This window comes from Syngnathoides biaculeatus, chromosome 6 (assembly GCF_019802595.1).
Source record: "Syngnathoides biaculeatus isolate LvHL_M chromosome 6, ASM1980259v1, whole genome shotgun sequence".
NCBI lineage: Eukaryota > Metazoa > Chordata > Actinopteri > Syngnathiformes > Syngnathidae > Syngnathoides > Syngnathoides biaculeatus.
In genome coordinates this window covers 20,829,170-20,853,065 of record NC_084645.1, presented here as the reverse complement: position 1 = coordinate 20,853,065, position 23,896 = coordinate 20,829,170, and the positions used below count along the sequence as shown (strand labels likewise).

Here is a 23,896-nt window from a genome sequence, read left to right as displayed (position 1 = left end):
GTTGAAAATATTTTCATTGCACAAAAACTGACACATGCTATATGCGTTTCATCTCAGCTAGTTTATTTCTATTGAGGCCAAGCTGTAAAGCGTCGGCCTCACAGTTCTGAGGTCCAGGGTTCAATCCCGGCTCCGCCTGTGTGGGGTTTGCCTGTTCTCCCCGTCCCCGCGTGGCTCTTCCTTGGGCACTCCGGTTTCCTCCCGCGTCCCAAAAACTTGCATTCATTGGAGACTGTCGTCTGTCTCCATGTGCCCTGCGATTGGTTGGCGACCATTTCAGGGTGGACCCTGCCTCCTGCGCGTTGACAGCAGGGAAAGGCTCCAGCACTACCGCGATGGAGAAGATGGATGGATGGGAAAAAAAAAAGAACATTTCTCAAAACGAAAGTAAATGAGAGAACAGCCTTTTTCATTTGGCTCAAGACACGGGCAAAATGGCAAAAACCTGAAAAACTGAATTCCTCCGACTCTGCTATCTGGATTTACACAAAATTATAATATAAGGGGTGGGTTCATCTTTGGCTTATCGTTAGCCTGGAATCATAATTGCTTAAGTCAATTTTAATTTACCATCACAATTGTTCATTTGCATTCAGATTTGAAGTCATCCAGGTCATGTACACCTGCAAAGTTTGTATCAACTAACTAACTGAACTGTTCTTATCTGTTGTGTTTCTCCTCATTTTCCAAAGAACTTCCAAAACGACTTTTGCAATTATGCCATTAGGCGAGCAACATGAGGCATCCCTCCCATCAAGTCACACACAAAAGTTTTGAAGTAACAGTACAGTGATAAAAACAGCACCCCTCAACCTCTGCGGCTGTGCGTGATGTGAAACTAAAACGAAGCCTACATCGTCTCTACTCTGCAAGTCAAATGTGAGCAGCGAGATAATCACTGATATGAGGCTGGAGAGAATGAAACTAATAAAAAGGCAGTGTATCAAAGTATCATGGCTAAGCGATAGTCACGTGAGGGCAAGTACGCCACAACTCTCCTGTTCTCTAAATGAATCCCCCTTCGCCCTGTGTTTGATTTATGGACCTGTATATAAAAAAAAAAAAAAAACCTGTTTTTAATCTACCGCTGCCTGAATCTGCCTCTCTAATGAATTGTGGATCTGTGTGTGCGCGCCACTGTTTGTGTGTTTGATAATGATGTATGGGGGCCGAGGTTGGATTCTTTGAGCATGAATTTTCTCTCTGATAAATATGCATTCACCCGCATGGGGCGATGAAGGTGTAAAGCGGCGTTAACGCTGTCAAAGCACATACAAAACACGTGTACGTATTTACATACGGGCACACAAACACACAAGGACCTTCATGTATGTCTGTCCTAACCACAGTATCACCGTATTTTCCGCACTAGAAGGCGCACCTAAAAGCAGATGCTGCGCCTTATAATCTGGTGCGCCTTATACATGGATCGATTATTGAGCCTTTAGTGCAGCTACATCTAATAAAATGAATAACGTAACCCCAGCCTCTATTACGACATCTATTCTGTGCCCCTTATAATGCGGTGTACCTTTTATATGAAAAAACTTTTAAAATATGCCGTTCATTGAAGGTGCGCCTTATAATGCGGTGCGCCTGATAGTGCGGAAAATACGGTACTTGAATTCCTATGACGTTCACTCGTGCCAACTAGAGCGAGCAACACATGATGAATTCCTAAAAATGTGACAGACGTTGTTTAGACGGGAGGAAAACGGTCATTGAAAAAAATGTTGATTAGTGGTATGTGTGCACCCTTCTTAAAATTGCAAACGCAAAAGATAAGAAGAAAATAAAGCGGTTGGGTTGTTGGTCAGCTTCCAACATCTTTTGAAATTGGTTCCAGGACCAAACAGTTCCTGCCATAAAGCCTTTATCAACTGTACAAGCAAAGTCATGAGGTTCTGCCATTGTAAATGTTGAACAGCGTCTAATATTTACAATCGTCAGCCCGGAATGTTTTCAGAGCTGATTACCAAGGAGAGGGGGGGGGGGGGGGGAATCACTCATAATAACACACCCCACACCACAAGCTAATTTCTCATGCTAATCTTGTAGAGAAATCTGAACTCGGGTTCTAGTCGACTCTGATCAGAAGGAAGGAAAATCGCTCAAACTGGTCCTGATTATCGGGACGCGTGTACGCTGCTTAAACCTGCAGACATCCCCCCACCCCCCGAAAACAGATCTCCTGCTTCGGATGAAGACACATGAAGATCTTGCATCTGTTGATGCTGCCAAGTCAACTCGAGACGTGTCAATTCCAGCTGTTGACCTCCCGCGACACACTAGTGACCTCACGAGTCCAAAATCAGTCCGTCCTCCGTAGCAAATGCGAAGTGACAACGGACTGCGAGCACGCAGAGCTTCCTGCTCGCGCCGACGTGAACACGGACAGACACTGGAGCTCATTAGGGCCCGCTCCCTCTTCTATGACTCCCCTTATCGGCCAATGAAAAACGACGCGAGACGAGTGACAGCGTCACGCAGTTAATGCGTCAAATGGCGGACCCAAAATCGGATGTAACTCGAAAGTGCGGCTCCTGTAGGGAGGATGCCCTGGATGAGCTGATCATTTGGGATTTGGAATGGTTTATATTGGCCAAGAAATGTAACTACATCAAATATGTCTTCATCGGGGAAAGGTACTGTGAATATGTCGAATTTTTTTCTCATGTGATAAATAGCTACACGGGTGTCCCGGCTCAGCTGAACATTCTGAAGTTGGAATGTAATGAATCAGTCTTGAAAGATTGGACGAGGCCAGCGTGTTAAATGTCAGCATTAACTTGGGAAAGTTGACGTGGAAAAATGTGGCATCGTGACAAATTTGGGCCATTCGGAGACTGTGGGAAACTGGTCCGTAGATACCCTAAATGAGTTTGATCGTTCCAATTGAAGGAGAAGGTAAATGTGGAAAACTGCTGAATTAATTTCGTGACTACTGATGTGGGGAATGCGGAATAACGCAAAACTCGGAAATCTGAAGAATGTGAAAACAGAACTCGAGATTTCCTGATTGAGCTGAAAGTGACAACTTGGAGCGGTTGGATCCAGTAAAGAAATCTGAATCAGCAAATGTGTAAAAACACACGAGGATTTTTTTTCTCCGGCAGTCGGTGCTGCCCTGGTACGACATTCAGAACAAAGAACAAGGAACAACATAGCAACAAGAACAAAGAACAAGAGGCTATTCCTTACAAGACGTGCAAAATGTAAAATCTATATCGATAACTGTGTTAACGCTCGCGTGTTGAGCTTGTACAGAGGGCCTTTACCCGTTCGCGGTTCTCGTTACGGACCAGAGAACGTGCCGAAGGCCGCCACACTGGTAGGCACCGTCTTGGAGGCCATGAGGAACGTGGAAGGAGGAGGTCGGGATAAAAACTCTCAAAAAGTGGGAACTTGGGAGTATGATTCAAGGTCTGTGAAAACAAGATTGCTATTTTTCTTAATTAAACCTTTTTTTGATTGTGGTAGGAGCTAGAACAGACTTAAAGACATTTCCATTTCTTTTCAATGGGAAATGTTAATTCGAGATATGAGTGATATGCAAGCGTGAGCACAAAATCTGCAACAAGAAAAAGCACAAAGCAGCCCCCCCCAAGTTGACATGCCAGGAATGTTTAAATGAATTGCTAACAAAATTGTTTGTGGCGGCCTATATGCGAAGCTCGTTACCCTTCGCGAAATCAGAACGGCGATTCGAGTGGCTAAACGCTATCGCCTTTTGCCAGAAGCTTTGAGAATGTTTGTTGGTTTGGCAGGTATCAGGCAACTTGGCCCGTTTCCGATCGGCTCCTCTGGTCAATTCAAACGTGGCGGTGCATCTCTCTCTGTGCTCAGCTCTTCTGAGATTTCAGTAATAATAATAAATATATATATATATATATATATGTATAAATGTGTGTGCGTCTACACACAGACACGGACGTTCTCCTTTGGCGGTGCGAGAAAAAGAGCGACGGGGATCCAAGGCACCTCTCCCCCCCCCCCCCCCGTCCCCCGTCCCAGGGTGACGAGCGCAAAGCCTTCAGAGGGTGAAGGATGAGAGCCCGTCAGGTTCAAACAACAAAGAGGTGCCGCCTTACACATCCCTTCCTCAACCTGTTCCCCCTCGGTGGCCGTGACATCATTTAAATCATTTAAATCCTCCCGAACGCGACCCGTGGCGAGTGACCCGTCGCCGGAAAAGGCCCGGCCGCGCGCGAACTGCTTATCCGGCACAAAGCGGGAACCCGGATAACTACGTGATTTATTCAAAATTATTCCTCGGCGGCGCTCCTTCACGCAGAGCGTTCGCCCATAGTTCACTTGATAGTTCAGTCCGGTGCAGGCAATTAGAGGCAGGCCACACCTCTCCAGGAGACCGAGCACCTGGTTAGAGCGCACCGACATGAGGTTGTGGGGGGGGGGGGGGGGGGGGCGCAAACGGGGCAGGAATGCAAGGCAGGCAACTTTCGGATTCATTTAGGTTAGCCCCATCTCCCTGGTCACTTTATTAGCAGCCCGGGAAAGACTGATGCATGTCCCACAGCTATGCGAAATGCATAATCAAACTTTGAAAAAAATAAAAAGCGTGAGGATGAACCGGTGCCGTGCTCGTGGGCTACATCGGGGCTCGGCAAAAGTAAGGCCGGACCGCCCGACATTTGCATTATCGAGTGTCCTGTAATCGTGGTCGCTTTCATGGATTTATGTTTGAACTGTTGCTTCTGGTTTTTCCCCAATCGGTTCAATAAATTGTAGAGTTTTGGGGTTTTTTTATTCATATTAAGTAGAGACTGTAATTAGTTCATGTAAATAGAATTGAAAAAAAAATGATCAACAAACAAGAATGAAATTGTGAGCATATTTGAAAAGAAATAATTTATAATTGTTTTAATTAGCTAATATTCATAATCTACACACATTTCAAATATTTGTATACCCATCTGTGACATAAAAACACATCTAAATAACAAGCAATGACTATAAAATTTCCCCAAAACGTAATTGGGTAATGAATTATAATTAAATGTAAAAATGAAAAATTGTATAAAATGACAATGAGTTATGTCATTTTCAAAATTAAACTTTTTAAATGTTTGGCATAATTTTTACTACATTTGAACCTCATCTAGGAATGACCATAAAATAAAAAATGAAAGATATCACAAAAAATGGTTCATTTCTGATCACATAAATGAATAATTGATTACAACACAAAAAGGATAATTAACGATTTTAATATTAAAATATTTTTTTTCTTATTTTTCATAAATACTGTAACTCTTTTTATTGCCTTGGCCACATCAGACTTTACCCATAAGTCAGTTTTAAATATTAAAATGAGCATAAATATATATATCATGGGGTACAGTGCGTTGGCCTCACAGTTCTGAGAACCGGATATTTGTTAATGTGTGTCAATTGTATTTCTTAATTTTAACAACCACTGCATTTGGTTTCTTAATGACTAAATTGTTATATTAAAATGTATGCGTACTTATTATTTCAGTATTGAAATAAACTATTTAACAAACACATTTTAACAGTTTTTTTCAACCTGGTCAACAAATGACCCATCTTCCCATTTTACAAATGAAATGTCTCGATATTAAGTCCATACTTGCATGAATGTAAAAACTGTTGTTCTCACACGCATTGTACAGAAATGTAAAGAAGCCGCCAGTGGTATATTTCAATAAATCCCGTTGTTGCCTGTTTTTCGCATGAGCTCTCATCAGAGGACGAAGCGAGAGAGCTTTTCAAATTCCAATTTACATACGGCAATTCCATAAAACCCTCCCATCTCTGCCATGTCAAAGCGATATAGATACAGATTGTACAGTCGGGGGGGGGGGGGGGGTTTGCGGCATGTTTTTATTCTCCTCTGACGGACACACAACGCGGGGGCAAAATGCAAACAAATAAATAAATAAGCAGGTAAAAGAGGGATGAAAAAGGCTCCCCGGAGAAGCTGACGCGTGCCACTCAGACGAGAGGCCTGGAAATTAAGAGAGCCGCGAGGATTGCACGATTCAATCGAGGCGGGATGGAGCGGTGGAGGCGCAGGGTACCGGAGTCGTGCGGCCCGGGGACTATTCGAAAATCTTAAATAGAAGAATCATGGACAAATCATTTCAGTTGGATTTAAAGGAGCTTTCTCGAGCGCTGATGCGTCAGCAAAATCACAAGTAGGCTTTTGTCCTATATTACCATAAATAAGGTGATATTGCAGCAAGCATTCACATCTATGGACTATTTATGTACTGCCGATCTCCAAACAACACTGCGAGGACTAAAGTGTAAACATTGGACTGCAGTAGGCCCACAAGTTCATTAAAAATGAGGGAGAGCTCGGCAGATTTGACAAGAAATATGAAATCTGAATGTTGGTTGCAATTAAGTGGCTTGACAGGATTTTGACACAAGCAGAAACCAAGAAGAGACGTGAACGTGCTTTCCTCTCACTTCATTTAAGGGTAAGATTCAGTTCCACAAAGTCCTCATCAGTTCTTCATTTTTATTCCCAAAGCATAATAGTTTTACGTCAGTGAAATGTGACAGTTATGTGAAACCTAAGCTTGGTTTTTTTGGGGGGTTTTTTTTTCCAAATTTGCCTCTTCTTAATACTTAATAAGGTCAATAAAAACATTGCTTTAACCTGGGACCAAAAGTACAAAAACTCAAGAGAACATGTCAGAGATGTCTGCTTTTGTGTTTGAACGCCACAAAGAGAAGTCCCAACCCAGAATCGAATGCGAATGCGAATGCGAATGCCCGACTGAAGCCAAAGCTCAAACCACAAAAACCGCCACCTCCAACTAGCAAGCAGGGCGGGAGAACACGCGCGCCCGGTCCAGACAACATTCTTACCTCGGAAATTACGATAAAAGAAAGGAAGGTCAGCTGTCTTTATGAGAAAAGACTCTCCTCCCACCCCACGCTTGATTCATCACCGCAAATTAATGACATCTCTCCATTTTGTCGAGCGACTGTTCTCAAGAGTCGAGGGGATGCGGAGTCTGTCCCGCTCGACTTTGGGCCAGAGGAGGGGGTGCATGCGCGGTTGGATTGCCAGACAATCGTAAAGTGACGTACTGTACAGAAAAATAATCACTTATTTTCACACCAGTGGACAATTTGTCTTCAATTAGCCCAAGCTGCATGAAAAATATGAATGACATCATCCATTCGTGACTTCCACTCACTTCTTTTCGACTAGAGAAATTCTCCGCTCGTTCAAGCCGTAAGCTTTGGACAAAAGCGTAGAACATGCAAACTCCACACGGGCCGAGATTCAAACTCCAAACCTCAGAAATGAGACGCGTATAGCGCTTATGCTAGTGTGCATGACCGGACAATCCTACGAGTTAACTTTGCATTCAAATACGCTCAAAGGTTTAAAAAAAAAAAAAAAAAAAAGGTCTGTTTGCTGGCACATGACAGCTGAGAAAGTTGCGGAAGGGAAGAAGCAGCCCGAGTTAAGTCACAGGCCTGGAAATCAAACCAAGGCGAACGAAAAAGGGGGGACGGCGCGTCTTTTGCCAGTTTTTCCCAATCTAAAGCAGCGACTAAAAGCTCAGCATGCCGAGGGGGCCTGGAGGGGGCTGCGAGCAACCAGGTCAGCATTTCATGCGTGTCACTTCCCGTCGGCCTCAGCGGGAAGAGCGCGGCGTGGCACGTTGCCCGGCGGGGGCAACGCGGCCTGTCAGGCTGCCACAGGAGGTTACGCGCAAGGCAAACAGACAAATAGAGGCAAACACACGCACACGCAACATTTACTACGACCACTTCCACCTTCCCTCCCGAGACACACACAAAAGTTCACGTTAAAGGGATAGCGAGGCTGACACCACCTTGGGTTTCAATGCACGCATGTACATATCTCACGCGGCACGGTCGTGCAAGAAAGTACTTTTTTCGAGACCAGAGGTTCTCCAACTTTTCAGACCAACTCCCACCTGTCTTCAATTCAAATGAGTATGACGAACATTAGACTCAAACAAATGTTTTTGGAAACAAACTTTCCTGCTGAAATTAATTGTAGCAATACAACTGAACTGAACTGTCTTGGAATTAAAAAAAAATAATAATAATAAGTTGAGCTATTCAGCGATTCTTGCGTCAAACGTCAGGGAACCCACGTATCACACTTTGAGAAACAATGTTCTAGAACAACCATCACACCCACTAACAGGTTGATGAAAGTCAAAAATGCCAGTAAACTACTGCGTTCCTATTAAAGAAAAGAAAAGCAAATTTATTTGTATACATACACGACGTAAGTCAATGTGCTTTCCATGACTAAACGCATTTGAAAAGAGAGATAAAACATTTCAAACGGGATAAAAACAATAAAAATCACAGAAAAAAGTATTTTTTTAAAAAAGACGATTAAAACCACACATGGTGCAAGTAAAGTGGACATATTCTAAAAAGCATGAGGAAAAAAGAACGTGGATTTAAAAAGATTGACACTTGGGGCTGACCTCAGCTCTGTTGGCAACTTATTTTCATGATTATTTCTGTGCAGCATAATGGCGAAATGGTGAAGCAGTCCCCATGTTTGCTTTGGACTCTGCGCTCCACTATTTGACCCGACCGACTCAGTCGATCTCAGAGCTCTGCTGGGTTTGTATTCCGTGAGCGTTTCTTTCATGTATTCAGGAGCTAAAAATCATTTAGTGATTTATCGACCAGTAGCAGAACTTTCAAATCTCTTCTAAAGCTGACTGGGAGCCTCTGCAAGGACTTTCGGATTGGAGTCACATGCCGTGACCGCTTTGTTTTGGTCAGAACGCGAGCTGCAGCATTCTGTTCTCTGCTCACTTTTTTGGGGAGTCCAGTCAGAAGACCGTTACAATAGTCAAGTCTACTTGAGATAAAAGCATGGATGAGCTTTTTCCCGGTCTGCTTGACACATGCAAGCCTTCACTCTAGACATGTTCTTCAGATGGGAAAAGGAAGTCGTAGTAATTGATTGGATACGACTGTTGAAAGTCGGGTCGGGATCGATCAGATTAGACGAAATGAAAGCGCTCCTCTCTTTTCAGCGAAGTTCCTCGGCTGACAGATGACTTTACATTTACATGCACCGATGACTCTCCGTAACCTCCTCGAACAGGCCAGACTAAACTTAATTCCTTCCAGACACTCAAAGACGTGAGTCGTCATCTTTCCCCACACGCATGAAGAGTTTTTTCATCATAAATATTGAACACGTTCAATATTTAAGGTTGTTTCACACCCTTAAATTGTGAGAAATCCAATTGTCTTTTATGTGTTTTCGAAAATGACATGAACTACTGCAGCGTATACGTGTGCGCAACCGCCGTGCGCCTCTTGACATGGCGAGCACCAGACGTTCACCCTCCCGGGTGCCTCGGCGGACGAGGGGGCTTTAGCCTAATTGGTTCCACAGCAGACTCTTGACAACACGCTGCTAGCCACAGCGGCCACACCACGGACATATTAATAATACCGTGCCGCCGCCGCCATCGCGCACACGCAACAAAAACAAGCACAGCAATCAGTGACTGACTTACTAATTAACGCCTTTACAAAGAATCTCATTAGCATGTGTTGTCGAGTGGCGTCGTAGAGGAGTGGGTAAGCATTTTAACATCAAAATAATAATCATAAATTACAATATGTGCAAGTGTGTGTTTTGCCTGAAACTCGGAGGGGCAAAGGGCCTTGCATGCGCTGATGTACCCCTCAGGGGAGTCTATTACAGCCCTCCGAGGGAGACCGAAGAGTCAAAGATAAGCAGAATTTTACGGGCAATCGGGAAAACGAAATCTCTGACACTCGGGCAACATGTTGGTGGTTAACCGGGAAGTTAAGCTGGCGCCGCGCTGTGAGAAGAATGGCTGAGGAGCCGTGGGAGGAAAAGGGGCGGGGCATGTATGGAAAGTGAAGAGGGCAGAGGTCAAGCGCGACCGAACAATGTCAAGTTTGGGTTCCCCCCACAGAAGGGCTACCTGACGCTAATGGTGTCAGGTGGGTCACTTCAGAGCCGCTTAATGAGAGATTTTCCACGGACGTAATTAATGGAAATTGCCGGTTAGAATTTAATATTTGAATTACACAAAGAACAAAAAAAAAAAAAAAAAAAAAAGCTCACGTCTCAATGTGAACATGTTTTACATTGGAGGAAGGATGACGTGTTTGCCAACAAATTATGGAATAATGCCGTGTTTAAAATAGACACTCTCACCTTTAATTTTAGAATATTTATTACTGATTGACGGTTTAATTTTCAGCGGTGTTGAAGGAATTCTGATGTTTTGTCCTACAGCTAAATGACCTTGAGATTAGTCATTTTTAAAACAATAATTCTTCTGATAAAAGCCGTGGAAACTGAGAGCTCTACGGATCTGTGATCCATGGGTAAGTGTTTTTTTTTTTTTTTTTGTTAAATGTTAATCATTTGTATAATGTGTATAATTCATTTGTATAATTTATCCATCCATCCATCATCTGAAGCACTTATCCTCACAAGGGTCACGGGAGTGCAGGAGCCTATCCCGGGCAGGAGGAGCGGTACACTCTGAAATGGTTGCCAGCCAATCCACTTGTGCTCATGAATCTACATACCCTGACAGATTTTGGTGAAATATTGTAAAACACGACTGATGACTGAACAACAATCACATCTGAGGGAAAAATTTGGAGTTTTAAATGAATGTTGCGCGTTTTGGGGATGTGGAAGGAAACCAGAGTGCCCACCCGGAGGAAACCCACGCAGGCGGGGTCGGGGTTTGAACCCCAGTCCTCAGAACATTGAGGCCAACGTGCTAACCGGTCCCTAAAGTGCCGCCTCATATATTTTCATTCATATACAATTACCGAATTTAAAATACTTGACTTATCTGATAGTATAATACAACACAGTATTACTTACAACATTCTTAATGCAATTAAAAGTAAAAAAATACCAATGAAGATATCTACTATAGTAATATGAATATTATACAGATACTGTGTGCTATATAAATTCACATTTGATTAATTTGAAAACTAGATATAAGTCCATTCAAATGAGAAGAAATCATTATTCCACAAATAAAATGAGCATTTTTACATATTCTTTTTAACGAAAATCATCAATGCTCAAGGTGGCCCCTCTGTCCGTTTTAAAAATCAAATGTTGTGGAATGTTCTGTTAAGTGTACAGTTGTGGGGTTTTTTTTTTTTTTTTGTCTTTTCTTCCTGGCCAGAGTGCGGTCCGTGTGGCTGGGAAGGATAAGCCCCCTGACCTTGCTCTTCCTAACAGCCACTGGCTGTTCTGACCTGCCCATTATCTGGCCACGACCCCCTCCCCCCCCCATTATTATTCCCGCTGTCAGAACACGGCGCTACACTGCAGCGTACGGCGGCGGCGCTGCCCCGCGCGGTCCGAGGCGAGCGCGGCGCGAAGAAAGAAGCGGCTCAGCGTTATGGTTTAAGCATTGTAGTCAGAGGTGAGAGGTCCCGGCGCAATCGGGACAGCAGTTCCACTCCTGGCAGCCCGAGCGGAACTCGGGAGAGACACCTGGAAGTAGATATGATGACCTTTTGTACGGCGGACCCCAAAATATACTCTCTTATCACAACGACCTCAGCGCGGGAGCATGGGAAGGCGAGCGAAGTCCATCCATCATCTTAAAGATTAATCCCCCTCTCCATTCTTCTGCTGAATCTATTAATACTGTCAGCGTAGGGGCAAAGATTGATTCTGATATTTTGACTTTTATTCATTAGCCTGTAAATTGGGGCGGGTGGAATTCCTCGAGAAGGAAGCGAGCCGCCAAAGGCTCGGAGGACTCGGCGTACAGCGGCATCTCCAAAATTGGCTCTGATGTTGCACAATTCAGAATTTCAGCAGGACCGTGAAACCTGGCTACAACGGACAGAACTTTAAACTCCGCTAAACTCCGACCTTGATTCAAAAGAATGTAAAGAATTTCCTGCGTCATTATTCATTCAAATGAGCGAGCAAGAGCTGGAACTTGAAAAACTCCTACGTCCAGGAACCAAGTCAATGTTGTTCTCATTCAAGACAGGAAAAAAAATCCCCACAGATTTCCCCAGACTGGCACTGTCAATAAGAAGGGGTGTGGCTTAGCAAGCGACATCGAGATCTGCAGTCGGCTCGTGCGCGTCGTGGCCTACGACAGCTCCTTGCGAGTTTTTGACTGTCCTGTTCAATCACAGCTGAATGTGCATTCATTGGTGAGACACTTGTGTGCCTTAATTACACCTTTTTTTTTTTTTGTTCAACTGAGTGGTGACGTATCATCATTATTATTATTATTATTATAGAATTGTTAAAGTATTGTTGTTCTACAGGATTCTAAAGAGCAGGAGTACTGTAATTTCTCAAGTATAATGTGCATTTTTCCCCCCAAAAATGTCAAAAATCAATGGTGCGTATTATACATAGGTATAGGGAGAAACGACTAAACCGTTCCCATTTTATAAATGTATGCCACCATGTTGAGGTTGTGAAAAAGAAGGCCGTGTTCATTTCAACACGCCACTGCCACCCAGAGGCTGTGAATAAAGTGTAGCCTACACCAGTGCTTTTCAAACAAGTTCAAATCACGTTACAACCAGCTGGTGTTCATCTATTTGCTGCGGAGAGGTGGCGCTGAAAATTTCATCTCCAAAAGGGGGGCGCGGCAAAAAAAAAAAAAAAAAAAAAATGTTGAGGAACCACTGGCCTACAATTTTTATTCCAGTATGACAGGGCTACGTATGACTTCGCAATACGTACACTTGTGCTCATGAATCTACATACCCTGACAGAATTTGTGAAATATTGTAAAACACGACTGATGACTGAACAACAAACATCATTAAATTCTTTTTGGTTGTGGTTTTTTTTTTATTTTTTAAATTCTGCCTGGGTAATAAAACATATGAGCACAGCGGTGGGTTTTTTTTTTTTACTTTACTAAATAAAAGCGGGGCTGTGAATTTCAAAATAGTAAATAAGTAAATAGAGTAAATAAACGGAAAGTATGTGCAAATAAAAAAAAAAAACAACAAAATAGAGATAATACTCCATGTTTTGATCATATAAGCAGAAGCAAAATCATGCATTGTAAAAATAAATTGGGTTTTCCGGAATGTTGAAGTCGACCTCCAGGGTGTATGCATGGGTGTGCATTATACATGAGAAATTACGGTACAAAAAAAAAAATAAATAAAAAGTTGTACTTCTTCCTACTCCTTTTCACATACGTGTTGTTCGACGTATTTTTTTTTTTAAGTCAACCAATCGGTTAATCAAAAGTCAAAAAAAGACACTTGGATGCAAGTTCTCGCTGCAATTTCAGATTGTGTACAGTGACTTTAAAGCCGACTTTAAAATCTACTCTTCTCTCCCCCCCCCCCACTCCTTACGTTTGGCCCGGCTCGCCCTCCTCTTCTTCTGCTGCTGCTCGCCACATTCTGTAATCAAGCCAGTGCTAATGGCTTATTCTTTCTGCTCCAGCGGACGCATTCCACTTGTTTATTTTCCCACACTCGTAAATCTGCGGGCGAGTCGCAAATGCGGCGATATTAAAGCAATAATCTCGGGCAATTATCAGATGCTCCCTCTCACGCCGCTTGCCCCCTCCGCCCCGGGTGGCTCTTCAAATGTCTCGAATAAAATTATTTACTTAATCAGGTGCGTGCACACAGCTGGAGCGTGAGATACTTGAAAATTCCCATCATTTCCTATCAGCATAATGTTTTTAATGTCCTGTCGGGCTGTCCTGACTCGTGATAAAAGATTCTGCCACCTTTTCAAGTGCCTCGGATTGTTTGTTTTATTTCTTTCGGCTTGTCCCGTCAGGTCAGGGTCAGGGTCAGGGTCTCAGATGAACGCTCATATTTGTTTGCCACAGTTTTTACGCCGCATTCCGTTCCTGACGCAACCCCTCCGCATTTATCCGGGGGGAGAGCTGGAGCCAATCCCAGGTAAATTCGGGCGAAGGCAGACTACACCCCGAACCGGTCGCCAGCCAGTCGCAGGGCAGATAATATATTCCTGCTATTTTCAGCTACTCACCTTGTCTAAGGCCCAAGTTTCATCTGAAGAAAACAGTCTGAAAGCACGACGTGCTTTTGCTATGTTCGTGTCGACTCAAATCCTTGAAATTAAGGCCTAAAAGGTCCAACTTGGCTTTATCGGACCACAACAAAATCCTAATCAGAAACCCTATATGGCAGACACGTGGGAGAATATATTTGACTGAGTTTTATCTTTTCAACCGTTCACGTCGAGGACCGAACCGAGCGAGCGACTCACCCAATCGTCGCGTATCATGCCGACGGCCTTGCCGGCCCGGGACAGGTTTCGGCAAGCCAGGATGACGCGGGCCCCGTGCAGGGCGAAAGACCTGGCCGTCTCGAAGCCTGCAGCGGGAGGGAGGACAGAAACGAGACGTTTTCTTTATGAGATGCTTCAAAGGGGAAGATAAGTGATTCTCAGAGGTTGGATCAAATGTAGGAGGAGGAAGGAGGGCCACTATCAAGTTTTCATGTAATTTATTTCAGCGGGTGAGCCAGTGGTCTCGGCGCAGAGAGCTAATCATTTCTCTCAGAAGTGATGACACTGATTGAATTATTGCGGTTCTGGTCTACTTCCTCTCGGCCGAGGAGATAAAGTTGAGGACGTGACCGTCGGCTCCGGCGAAGGTGTCGCCCCGCTCGTTAGAGGACGAGAGCGGCGAGCCAGATATTAATTATGTTGGTAATTACGCATTGATGGGGGTAATTATGACAAACATGGCTAATAATAGAGGGAGTCAAACGGACAATCAAACATAAAGCGAACCTTTGGTGTGGCGGGCGGGAGTTGGCGGAATCAAAGGGCCCCTGATAAGGCCTTGAGTTCTGAAACGGAACGCGGTCGGCTGATAGCGGGAGAATTTATCAGTCCGAGACGACGGCGCTGCGTGGCTCCAGCCAAATCACGCACTCGCGATAAAAGTGACAAAAAATGAAAGATAGAAGGCAGAGAAGTTCATTTCTAAATTACGAGTCTAAATGGGTCATATCAAGCCGTAGGTCCAATTCACTTACTCGATCAACTTTCAGAATATTTTCTCACGTCCGCTGACATTTACGGCAGGTCTTGGGGGGGGGGGGGGGGCCGCGTTTCTCGCTCCCACCTCTCAATTGACTCAAACGCACCCAGAGAGCCCCCTTGACTGACAAACCGCCACAATAACTGATTGTGGCGAAGAGAAAACAGTCCACTGCGAGGCAGAACCGCATCAGAGGGCGGATTAATATGAACTGTAATTAGATTATAGGTCCTAATCTGATTTTCGTTCAGAGCAAAACTGGGAGGCCTAATTGTGAGGAGAGTGTTAAAGACCAATATCTATTAAAAACCAAAATTGGAGCCGGATCGGAAGCCTGCCTGGCTGACAAGCGAAGCGTGGAATTGAATTATATGACTCGTTATCGGGTGTAATGGAGGGGACGGACTGCGGTGGTGAGCGGCGATCATCCCGCTCGCAGGAAAGAGGAAAATAAAAACAACACGACAGGAGAGGAGGATGGAGCAGAGTGACACAGATCAAAGCCATTGTTTCAACGGGCAGCATTTACACAACGGGAAATGTTCAGCGAATGTATCGAGGAGGAGAACTTGGAAATGGTTTGCGTTGCGAGCAAAGCGTTCTGCCGTTCAAGGACCGTTTGGACTTTTTGCACAAAGCTCTTTCGTCAAAGCTTTCCTGCATCTTTGACCAAAACCAGCCATGAAAAAACGCCATACAACCACAATTCAATGACCGCAATCATTTGGTCTTCCCTCGAAACTTCCAAACTCACTTTCGAACACACCTCTCTTCGAACTGAGTACACACAAATCAGTTTTTAACATATTTAAGCGGCTTTTGAATTATGACGCCGCAAACATTGCTCAACTTGTGTCTTGGCGTACTTGAGGGGAGCACAGGACCGCAGAACATCCACGCTGGCAGCAAATACAAAGATGGGGAAAAAAAAGTTAATATTTACGATTGTTGGCCTGATTGTTCGTAAGAAAAAAAAATACTCTTAACATACTCCAAATTACATAATCACTGAGAGAAATGACGACAGGGAAAATGCTCAAATTACGCCAGATTTACCCAAGGACTTGCAATTATAACTATTGGAAATATTAAACAATCACAACTACGGTATGCTTTCTGAGCTCATCAGAGAGGAAAAAAAAAAAAATCTCTCAAACACCCCCCCCCCCACACACACACACACACACACACACACACACACACACACACCACAGGATCTTTTAGACGCATCATGACGATCGGGCATTTGTTGACTTTGATCAGACAAAAGGAAAAATACTAAAGATTAAGCCCCATATCGGTATTTCTATACATCGATTCATCCATCCATTTTCTGAGCCGCTTATCCCCACAAGGGTCGCGGGAGTGCTGGAGCCGATCCCAGCTATCTTCGGGCAGGAGGCGGGGTACACCTTGAATTGGTTGAGAGCCAGTTGGAGCATTTCTATACAATAGTTAAGCACTTACGTACAATCAAACGGATTGAACATGTTTAAGATTTATATTGTCTGACATTTTATGAGCAGATTGCCGAAGAAGAATTACTCTTAACACACCCGAAGATAATCTTTAGACAACATCCGAGCATCAGGATTTTGCTGACTTTGATCGAAACGGAAGGAAAAACTGCAAATTAGATTTTGATTCCACTTTCGCCCGAAGTACGCTGCGATAGGCTCCACCAAACCTGCGACCCTTGTGAGAATAAGCAGCGTGGAAAATGGACAATGGGTATATAAAGAATTCATTTTGCACTGAAAACTCTGTTTTGTTTGTTGAAAAGTAGCGAAGTAAAAATACAGAAATTGTGATCATCATTGTGGGCATGATCAACACGCTATCACGAAGATATGACAGACCAACATGAACTCAAAATTTTATTTTTGAAATCCCTAAAAACGTCCCAAAACATAAAAGCTTCCTTTCAGCCACTCTAAAATGGACACGAGCGCTAGCCGCCGGTAAACAGTAACACCTCCCCCATCACTTGTCGTGTGTACACAGCATGAAAGTGAAATTAAGGAGCGTCGGTGTTTTCCATAATGGAGAACAAATTAGAATATGGCAGCAATAACGGGCGGCGGTGCCGGCGCCGCGTATTTGCGGTGACAAAAAACAAGGGCTTGACATTAATTGTGAAATAACAAAAGAGCGGGCGGCGCTGTAACAGAGACTCTGCGGCGGAGAGGGTGGCACTCAAATGAGTTCCCGGTCAAGTGTACAACAAGCCGAGCCTGTTTCGCCGTCGTACTCTGATGATGGAACATGACGTGAGGTCACACGCGCTGCTTTGTTTTCTCATTTTTGTTCTGTTAGGTCGCCAAAAGCTGTTTTACGATGTGCTTTATTATGCTAGCCTGTGGAAAGGCACTACAGGTTTCCTCACCCAGGGAAACGTAATTATGCAACTTGACGGAGTAACTGCACTAGTGCGCTAGTAACCCACTGCGGCAGGCCTAGTGCAGGAATTCGCAACTGTCCGCACCTAAATGATCCAGTTCACTTAACTGCTCTTAAAATTATTTTCAACGATGACCACCATACCTTCAGTCATCTGTCCATGCCGGTAAATAAAGTGAAAGGCAAAACAATGGACCTTTCCGACCTGTCAATCACTCGTCCAATCAGATAGCCGCATTGTCTTAACCCCTGGCTTGACACGCCCCCCTCTCGCACAAGCAATGCCGGTTGCCAGTAGCGTGCGCTTGGAAAAGTTAATGTTACAAAGAAAATGGTCCTCGCTCGCGCTTGGGGAATGTGCAATTCTGCTAGGTTACAAGGGGCGCGCTTGATTCATTCTCCAAAGCCTAAAACACAGTTGAGGGAGTGTCTACGATGGATTAAGGCTCACGGAAGAGCGCACGTACAACGAAATGTGAACAATTTCAACAAACACAAGGCTGTATGTTCGAAGGTAAGTGAGGGAGAAGTATCTTCTCTGAGTTTGATTGAATTATTATCAGTGCAGGAGAAAAACGTTCACTTTGTTAGTGCATCACTGACCTGCCCATTGAAGTGTGTCATGTTTTATGCCCAAGAGTCGGGTTAGGGATACGTAAATGCGCCACGTCACGCAAAAGAAACGTCTATTCGCCTATATGTATCACATCGGACTTTTAAGACAGAGCACTGGGTTCTATTACGAGCCAAGTCAAACCTTTTCATCTGCTGATTACGTTTTTGACTGAGTTCATCACTATTGTTTGAATGTAGAAAATTGAACCTAACCCACTTATAAAGACTACAATGACATTACTCGTGATCTTTCCTAGTAAAAAGTACTCACCTTGCTTTACACGCGCAGTACGATTCCACTATTTGATCCTGTTGGACTTCGATATGGAGTCTGTGAGGCGTCAAAACTTTTTGCATCGGTCGCCAACGTTTGACGTGTGGAATGCTGCGTCCAAAATCTTAATTCCGTGTACACATCCTTGCGTGAAATAGTTGAGACCTCTCTGTTGAACTCTCCTTGACAAGTCTGACTGATTTGGCAAAAAAAATACCACAATATTTTCTGGAATACGCCTTAGAGAATCGACTTCAAACCTGTTCTGTTCAGCCGCCATTTTGGAAGCTTGTGGGACGTGGCTAAGGGGGCGGAGCTTAAGATCGCCATCGGAGAGGTCCATTGCATGCTCACAATGTTTCTCCTTCATCGTTCGGATCACATATTTTATTTTTTTTTTTTTAGCTGATGTCCAGTTCCGCTGGGCAGAAACGAGTTTGGAGTGAATTAACTGCACGTCATTTCGAGTCGTGCGCCTCATTTGTTTCCAAACTCAACTCATCAACATCTGATCGCGCGCAAAATTCAACACAGGAGCACTTGTTGCAGAGTAGGATTCGTTGTGAAAAAAAATGTGCAGATGGCCAATCACAGCCACGCGCGAAGGAAATGACTCCAATGTATGTATACGTGTGAATTACGCAAGTGACTCCCTCCTCTGTAAATTGTCGAAACAGCACCGAGTGGCGAGAACTGCCTTTAAAGGCGCGCGCTCGACACTGCACTGCACTGAGAAAATGAAAAAGCACCGCAACTGTTCCAAATGTGTTTTACTGTGACGCATAAAAGAATGCTGTAAAATGTCCATTAAGCAACGAATGCTCTTCATGGTACATTAGGATCTTGGCCCTTCAGATATCCCCCCCCAAATAATGAGTGTGATTTAGTGATTTCACGCTTTGTTTGTCCTCCCTGGAACCCCCCCCCTCGTACACAGGTGTATTGGCTCGGTGTAATGAGATCATTACCAGCCTCGTCGCCGAGCGGCTTTATTTGGCAAAAGCCGCCGCCCGCCCGCCCGCCCGCCCGCTTCCGCGCTCTTGATCTGCATCCAAAGAAGCGTTTAACTAAAATAAGCTCTGTAGTACAATTGGACAAACACAAGTCAATTGAGATCATTACAAGACCTGTGGGGAATCGCGTCAGGTTCACGATCGCTGCTCGAAGGAAGCGCGCGCAACACATGAATATGCCGCAGAGTGAATCTCTTTGCTCACACCGAATCTCTTCTACAAGATATTAATCCCGTTATTAACTGGACGACCACTTATAAAACGACGTTGCGTGCGTGTGCGGGCTACTCGCCAAGCGGCGGATGAATGTTATGGATGTGTGACAGTTTATTGCACGATTTAATTCTCTATTTCCTTTGGACTGTGGTTTTTAATTTTCTGCAGTCAACGTCTTTCTACGCATTAAAATTCTCAACGGCTTAATGATACGTTCCCGGGGGCTCGTCGAGAGTGATCGAGCGAACGGTAGTCGAGCGCACGTCTCAAACTAGCCGCAAATCTTGATTCAATAAGAAGATCTTGGAAAAGGTATTTTCTTTCAAAAAGTGAAATATCATTAAACATGGGAGGGAAACACAATTTCTGTTCTAAATGCCATTTTATGCAATTTCTTGTAAGGGGAAATTTGGAGTTTTCTTTAGCATTAAGCTATGGTAAAAAAAAAAAAAAAGAATTATGAAAACAAAACTATGAGCTGATTGTGAGTATAAATGTAACTTTTTGAATTGAACACTAGAAATATATTACCTTTTTCACATTCTTACAATTTGTTGAAATCCACCTGCATATTGTAATTATAAAATGTATTTCTGTGTTTGGATAGTTAAAACGAACATACGTGGTTTGGTGCATTTTTCACAACAACAATTTAGCAGAAAAACAAAAACTATACATCACACCAACGGTGAAAATAACTTCAACATGACCATCGTTGGAGAGCTGCAGTCCCCAAAAATACCACGGCGCTTTCCAAGTTCATCAAACGGGACAAATAGTCACTTGGCGTTAAGCTGCTGTAGGCCACTACCCACACGCAGTCACGGAGGCCGATGCGATTCCATGGCTTGATATCATAATTAGGCCACACCCCCTAAAGTCTGACATCCAACAACAATAAAATAGTGCAGGTGGGAAGTGCCTGGAACACCATCTGGCTCCTCTCAATGCAGAGGAGCAGCGGCTCTACTCTGACCCCGCCCCACCCCCCACGCCATGAGACGTGACTTTGGTCATGGAAATAATTCAATTCATAAGCCAGTGAACAAATGTATTACCAAAAATGGGGATTGAGTCATGCCACAAATATCAAAAATCTGCAAGAAATTGTGGCCCTAAAGAATTTATAGATGTCTGTAGATGTCACAGGATGCAAGTGAATCGCTAAATGACACTCCTCAACTCACTTTAACATAGACAACAACACCTTTGGCACCAAGATGCCACAGGACGGTGCCAGAGTAATACTTTTATTCAACAATTTTTGGCCGGAGGCTAAAATCGGAGCATGAGTGCATTTTTCAGCATGTGCCAGACTAAAGTCAAGCAATTTCTTTCAAAGCCACTTCAAACTTCGCCTTTACAGACGCCACATTTGCTGTGCACATGGTAAAAGTCAGGCCAGTATTTTTTGGGAGACCGAGTTACTCATTGAGGTACGGTGTCAAGAAATAAAGTACTGTATTCTTCTACCGAGTGTTCATTTTGGGGTAAGCATAATTACGGAGTGGATTTGGGAAATTTCTCAAAATGTCTGAGTGCTAAGTACACCTCTGCATTTGTGGCGCTCCTAACCTGAGCTGAGAGGACTCCCCGACAGTCTTTCAGACTTTTAAGATCCCATTTAATTCCCCTCTATTAGTCCATGGGGGGGGGGGGGGGGGGCGATGTCACCCTAAAAGTAGGATGTATGGTTCGTAATTACTGCCCAAGGTTGAGCTGTTCCAGGCCACAGCGCTGAAGTGGTTCTATTACCCCTCCCTGTCCCCTGCTGTCGAAAACCCGACCCCCCTTCCCTCGTTCTGACCCTCCAGAAAAAAGTCCTACGCGGCCTCCTCACCTGACACCAAACACACACACACAATTACATGTACTGTACATTCACACCGATGAACAGTCGAGAGTCTTCAGTCAATCCGACATCCAGTTTTTTTCTGTGGAGTATCCGGACAACGTCCAAGATTTGAATCCTGATCCTCAGAAATTCCATCCATCCATCCATCCATCCATTTTCTTAGCCGCTTAACCTCACAAGGGTCGCGGGAGCGCTGGACCCTATCGCAGCTGTCAACGGGCAAGAGGCGGGGTACACCCCGGACTGGTCGCCGGCCAATCGCAGGGCACATAGAGACAAGCAGTCGCCCTCACAATCCCACCTTGGGGCAATTTCGTGTCCAATTAATGTTGCATGTTTTTGGGATGTGGGAGGAAACCGGACTGCCCGGAGAAAACCCATGCAAGGCTCGGGGAGAACATGCAAACTCCACACAGGCGGGGCCGGGATTGAACCCTCAACCTCAGAACTGTGCGGCCCACACTTTACAATTGACCCACCATGCCGCCCCCTCAGAAATTTGAGACAGATGAAAAGTGTACAATGTGTACACTTTGTTTCAATTTACATTATCTTTTATTATGTTTACACAATACTATTTCCATTATTAAAAATTTTAGATAAATTGAGTTACAAGATTAGCAGCAATAATCTTACACACCCTGTGGAGTGAATTATCATAATCATAATCCTCAAAAAGAAAAAAAAAACTATTTGATTGTTTGAAAATGATCTCCTTGTGGGTTTTGGTTGTCACTTTTCACTCTGGATTTTGTATTTTTTTTTTTTTTTTTTTTTTCAAGTTTGCAATGGCTTACTTGAACCAGGATCCCCTGCCGTACCTTGGCCAGAGGTACGAGGCGGTTTTTCCCTTTGTCTGTGTCGGAAATCCTTGCTAACGGCGACCAACTGCTAGCTGGCTAGCTAGCTGGTTGGTTTCATAGCCTGCCACCTCTCTGTGTTGCCTCTAGGGCAGAAACTAAAGACACTTTTAATCATTGAGTTATCCATCTTTTCTTTTTGTTTTGGGGGGGGGGGCTTGAATTCAGAAATTTTATAAAAATAAACATCTTTAATTCTCATACCTTTCTTAAAAGAAAAAAAAAACGGGTCATTATTTCAAATTGGCAGTGCAGAAGAAAAATGGATATAAAAATTGCTGCACAAACATCCGAGAGCTCTAAAAGCAAGTCAACTATGAAACATTTTTAAAAAACAGATAGAATAAAATAGCTTGATGGTAAGCTATACAAATGCATGCTATACAATATCTTACAAATACATATTTTTTCATAAGGTGCACAAAACTGAGCAGATAACCTGCTCAATAACAATCATAACAGACCCAGTTTTTTTTGTATACACAATTATATTGTCATAGGTACAGCAATTAACACACGAATCATTCCTTTTAATTTGATCAATGTGTAGGATTATACACCTTTTATCACAAAAGACTTTGTAAACACGTTAAGTTTGTTCCTTTCTGACTGCCAGTCGCTCACTCCAGCATCTACGCTCACTCAATGTACTTCCTTGACGAGCATTTGTTCTTCCTGTTTCTTGATTAATAGTTAGCCAATACATGCAATACTATATTATATTGGTGGCTGCACTGTTTGTTTACTTAGAGGTTTATAAATACTGTGCTTTTTTTTTTTTTTGTAGCAGGCATTCAGTTTTTTTCTTAAACTCTGTTTTATGCGTCCGTTTTAAAAAATAAACTAGAACCGTGAGTGATGAAAGATCGTGTCACCTGCTTCGAGAATTGATGGCAACCGTTTTATTGCGATCAAACATCCACTCTGCATAGCGCATAGTTCCAGAATGGTTTGGACTACAGTTGGACGGCATCATGCAGAGACCTGTGCCTGATGTTTTCAACCCTTATACGGTAACCACATTTGGCTTCTTCAAAAATTCAACAGTATGATTGTGTGTCGAGGCGCAAATCTGTTCACTCCAGTCAATCCTGTTCGTCTCTCTAAATTTGAGTACTTTGACCGACCAAGCAGAACTGCCCATCATTACTTGGCTAATAAACACAATTTATCCGGAAGACAGAAACCAAATCTTGCTCAGACTCACACAGAATGAAACTGCTGGATATGAACACAGATAAAGTGCGGATGTCATCTAAGGCACAAGCAGCCACTCGGAGATGCTCCGGGATACACGCAATGAGACGCAGACGCGCCGCGCCGCTCTTCGCCGGGAACATCTTTTTATCCATCTACTCCGTCTCAGTATGAATAATGCATCCCCCCTCCTCGCCCGCGCTGCGCTTCAACGCCCGGCCGCGCCAGTCTTTAAGGGGGGGTCCTTATTCATAAACAGTGGCGCGGTAAATACCCGAGCTTTGCAGCCAATTTAATGGCAGTTATGCTTAACAAATCTGCCTCAATCTAATGATCAGCCACAAAGCCGGGATACGTTTTTTTTTTTTTTTTTTTTTTTTAATCTGCGTGCCGAGGCTCCCCGCAGCGCCGCG

The 23,896-nt window shown here is 43.8% G+C and overlaps 1 protein-coding gene across 7 annotated transcripts in view; it reads right to left on the bottom strand.

The window, feature by feature from the left end:
* The window catches only part of wwox (WW domain containing oxidoreductase), a 182,958-nt gene that overhangs the window by 147,570 nt on the left and 11,492 nt on the right, over positions 1-23,896 (bottom strand). For all 7 annotated transcript variants that reach the window (XM_061823514.1, XM_061823513.1, XM_061823512.1 and 4 more), the window contains one exon: positions 14,273-14,379. In XM_061823514.1, the coding sequence (XP_061679498.1) occupies positions 14,273-14,379 (107 nt within the window). The remainder of the gene's footprint in view (positions 1-14,272; positions 14,380-23,896) is intronic.